The sequence below is a fragment of the Glycine max genome, chromosome 1 (genome assembly GCF_000004515.6).
Source record: "Glycine max cultivar Williams 82 chromosome 1, Glycine_max_v4.0, whole genome shotgun sequence".
Taxonomy (NCBI): Eukaryota; Viridiplantae; Streptophyta; class Magnoliopsida; order Fabales; family Fabaceae; genus Glycine; species Glycine max.
Genome location: NC_016088.4, coordinates 33,889,231 through 33,893,084, shown reverse-complemented (window position 1 = coordinate 33,893,084; position 3,854 = coordinate 33,889,231). Strand labels below are relative to the sequence as shown.

Sequence of the window (3,854 nt, the reverse complement as noted above, 5' to 3'; positions counted from 1 at the left end):
ACTCAGTGCCAAAAGTGGATTTCCATGATCAGTGCATTGATGGTGCCCATGTGTCATAATTCATACTACATGAAAATAGTATAAACTTTGTCAATACGTACTTGTAGTTTTTCATGAGAGAAAATACTTGTACTTGGGGGCATGTCACTCAGTTTGGAACTCCCTTGTGACTTACGTTGATCACCATGGGATGGGGGATGGGAGTTGCCTATGCATGACAGGGTGACCTCGACACTTTCCGCCTAGTTTTCCTTAGTGTGAGTGTCACATGGAAACGCTCATACTATTTCCTAAGGAATGGTACCACATTGCATTTGAGGGTTAAGGTCAAGTGCATGCATCATACTAAGCATGATTGATTGGAATTGTGGAAAACTGATGACTACTTGTTAAATGTATGTTGGACTAATGGACATTTGTGTATGATTATGATATTTGTTAATGTTTTCTTACTAATCATGCTCATTTGATTTTCATGTTGATTCCTTTTATATTAAACTCACCCTTCTAATTTTTGTGTCGTGTGGTTGGTACATGTAATGATCACGAACCTTCGTTCATGGGAGCAGATGGACAACAATAGATTACATGGAGTGAGATTCTTTTGTTGGATCCGCCAAGTCGATGTGATGACATTGACATTATTTTTGGAGAAAGTTGTGTTTTGTTAATCAACTCCTTCGTAGCAGGTGCTATGATTCTTTTTTAATTGAGGATGTAAATCAAATATTTAATTATATGTATAAAATAATTTACTTTCCGTCATATGAATGATGTGTATTGAGTTACATATATATGTGTGTGTGTGGGGTGTGTGTGTGTGTGTGTGTATGTGTCTGTGTATTCAATCAAGTTTTTCCATTGTTTGCTGAATGTATATCGCAAAAAATTTACTCTCATTTTTCAAAAGCAAATAAACGGGGTTTTCATTTAAAAATTGAAATTTACACGATTTAGAGTAGTGATATCATAGCTACTAGGCAGGTCATTACATTAGTGGTATCAGAGCCAGGTTGAACCTTTTGGCCAGTGAGTTGAGAGTCTGCTATGTTTCTTTGTGCATTCTATGGTTGCCTTGTTGAATGCTTAATGTTTGAGTACTTGATTGTTTGATAGTTACTCTAGTTGTTTGTAGTTGGAACTTACTCACCTTGTTGTATTTCCATGAGTTATAGAGATTTGAGTGGTGTAGTCATAACATGTTTGTATCCTTGATGTATGCTATACCATGAGTTTAAATGCCTTATCATGAGTTATTAGACTGACCATCTGTATAATTTGTGAAGTGCAATGGGATGATATGGAAAGCAGTCAGGAATACAAAGGATGGAAAATGAGTGTTAATGTCTCGAGAGAGGACTGTCTTAGAGGAGTAATTTCTTGAGGCATCAACTCTCAAGAGTAACTAAGTAGGGACTTAAGATAGGTGTGATTTTGTTTTGTTCTTTTTCTTGTGTGTATTCCTTCCACGTTCTCACTTCTTGGTGTGCATAGGGAGTGATGGTTGGCCGGAATGATCGTGCGATAGCTTATGCTCTCCAAGCCTTAGCTTAGGCTATAGGGAATCAAAATAAGGGACATGCTATTAGAGTTGCTGAGTATCAAGGGTTGGACCACTTCCAACAAAACAATCCCCTTGCTTTCAATGGAGGATACAACCCTGATGGTGGTTAGAATTGGATAAGGGAGATTGAGAAAATATTATGACTGATGGCATTTTCGGAGGGGCAGAAGGTTGCTTTTGGTACATATACTCTGGTGGAAAAAGCTAAGTATTGGTGGGAAAACACTCACCAATGCTTGGAGGTTAAAGGTCAAGCTATGACCTAGGAAATCTTCAAGAGGCTATTTTTGGAGAAATACTTTCATGAGGATGTTAGGAACAAGAAAGAGATGGAGTTCCTAGAGCTCAAGCAGGGGAACATGACTGTGGCTGAATATGCAACTAAGTTAGAGGAACTGGTGAGGTACTTTCCTCACTGCCAAGGAAGAGATAGTCAAAGTTCAAAATGTGTGAAGTTTTTGAACGACTTGTAGCCTAAGTTGAAACAAGCTGTGAACTATCAAGGTGTTCGTCAGTTTCCATTATTGGTGAACATGTGTCAAATTTGGGATGAAGACTCCAGAGACAGGGTGGCCTACTATTGGAGTACGGGCATAATGAAGAATAAAAAGAATAGACCTCAAAATTAAGGAAACCCATACCCAACCTCTCCTAAGAAACATAGTAATCGCCCCAACAATCAGAGGACTGTTGTTATGGGGTTTGTTGGTGGTAGTGGTAGCAAACCCACTCCTTTCTCCACTCAGATAATTTGTTTCAGGTGTCGTAAGCTAGGCCACATCTCCTTAAATTGTACCGATAAGGACATGATCTGCTTCAACTGTAAGCAAAAGGGGCATATTCAGAGAGATTGTCCATATCTCAAGAATAAGCAGAATGGTAGGGATTTGAATGACCAAATTAAAGGTCTGAAGGCCATGGGAAGGGTCTTTATTCTTAACGGTGTCGAAGCTTCAAAATCCAAGGTAAACGTTTCATAAGTGTGATTCCCTTACTTGTGTTATTTGATTCCAGTGCAACCCATTCTTTTATATCTTGTTCGTGTGTAGAGAAATTTAAGCTCCTTGTGTCTTCTTTAAATAATGATCTTGTGGTAGAGACCCCAACTAGCAGTCATGTGTTAACTTCTAATGTGCGTTTGAATTGTCCTGTGGAAATTTCTAGTAGAACATTCTTGATTGATCTAACTTGTTTACCTTTGAGTGAAATTGATGTTATTCTGGGTAAGGACTGGTTATCTTCCAACCATGTCTTGCTAAACTATTTTGATAAAATTGTGGTGTTTGATGATTCTGGAGTAAGTAAGGATAGGATGTTTATCTCTACCAACCAAGTTGTGACATCTTTAAAAGAAGATGCTCAAGTGTACATGATCATGTTTAACCTGGAAGTAGAGACAAAGGTTTCCATGGGTGACCTTCTTGTTGTCAGAGAGTTTCCTGAAGTGTTTCCTGAGGATATATTTGATTTGCCACTTAAGAGAGATAGAGTTCTCCTTAGACCTGGTACCTGGTGCTGGACCCATATCCATAACCCCTTATAAGATGTCTCCTATAGAGTTAGTTGAGCTTAAGAAACAGTTAGAGGTGTTATTGGATAAGAAATTTGTGAGACCCAGTGTTGTTAGTGAAAAAGAAAGATGGGACCATGAGGTTGTGTGTAGACTACCACCAGTTAAATAAGGTGACGATTAAGAATAAGTACCCTTTGCCTAAAATAGATGACCTTATGGACCAGCTGGTAGGAGCTTATGTGTTTAGCAAGATAGATCTTAGGTCAAGTTACCATCAGATTTGAGTGAAGTCTGACGATATTCTGAAGACTGCTTTTAGGACCCAATATGGTCACTACGAGTATTTGGTCATGCCCTTCGATGTGACTAACACTCTTGGTGTGTTTGTGGATTACATGAATAAATTTTTTCACCCTTACCTTGATAGTTTTGTGGTGGTATTCATAGTTGATATTTTGGTATACTCCAAAGACTATAGAGGAACACGAAGAGCACTTAAGGATTGTGCCATAGACCCTTAAGGACCGACAACTTTATGCTAAGCTGTCCAAATGTAAGTTTTGGTTGGAGAAAGTTAGTTTCCAAAGGCATATGATATCTCAATAGGGTATAGCTGTAGATCCCTCTAAGATAGAAGTTATCCTTGAGTGTGAGAGTCCCAAGTCTATTTTTGAGATTAGGAGTTTTCTGGGTTTAACGGAACATTACCGGTGATTCATAGAAGGTTTCTCCAAGTTAGCTTTACATTTGACCAAACTGACTCGTAAGGGTCAAGCT

At 38.5% G+C, this 3,854-nt stretch overlaps 1 protein-coding gene across 1 annotated transcript; it reads left to right on the top strand.

Annotated features, from left to right (window-relative positions):
- The first annotated feature begins 1,893 nt into the window (after positions 1-1,893).
- Positions 1,894-3,598, top strand: LOC113002369 (uncharacterized). The gene is made up of 4 exons (XM_026129513.1): positions 1,894-1,967; positions 2,325-2,529; positions 2,871-3,076; positions 3,397-3,598. The coding sequence occupies exons 1-4, from the start codon at positions 1,894-1,896 to the stop codon at positions 3,596-3,598; spliced, it is 687 nt and encodes a 228-aa protein (XP_025985298.1).
- Positions 3,599-3,854: the final 256 nt, after the last annotated feature.

What these genes read in the sequence shown, in the direction of transcription:
- LOC113002369 (XM_026129513.1), top strand. Translation starts at nt 1,894, where the DNA reads ATGGAGTTCCTAGAGCTCAAGCAGGGGAACATGACTGTGGCTGAATAT. An exon ending in AAGTTAGAGGAACTGGTGAG is followed by an intron (nt 1,968 to 2,324) that starts GTACTTTCCTCA and finishes AATTTGTTTCAG; the next exon opens with GTGTCGTAAGCTAGGCCACA. An exon ending in CTCCTTAGACCTGGTACCTG is followed by an intron (nt 3,077 to 3,396) that starts GTGCTGGACCCA and finishes GACTGCTTTTAG; the next exon opens with GACCCAATATGGTCACTACG.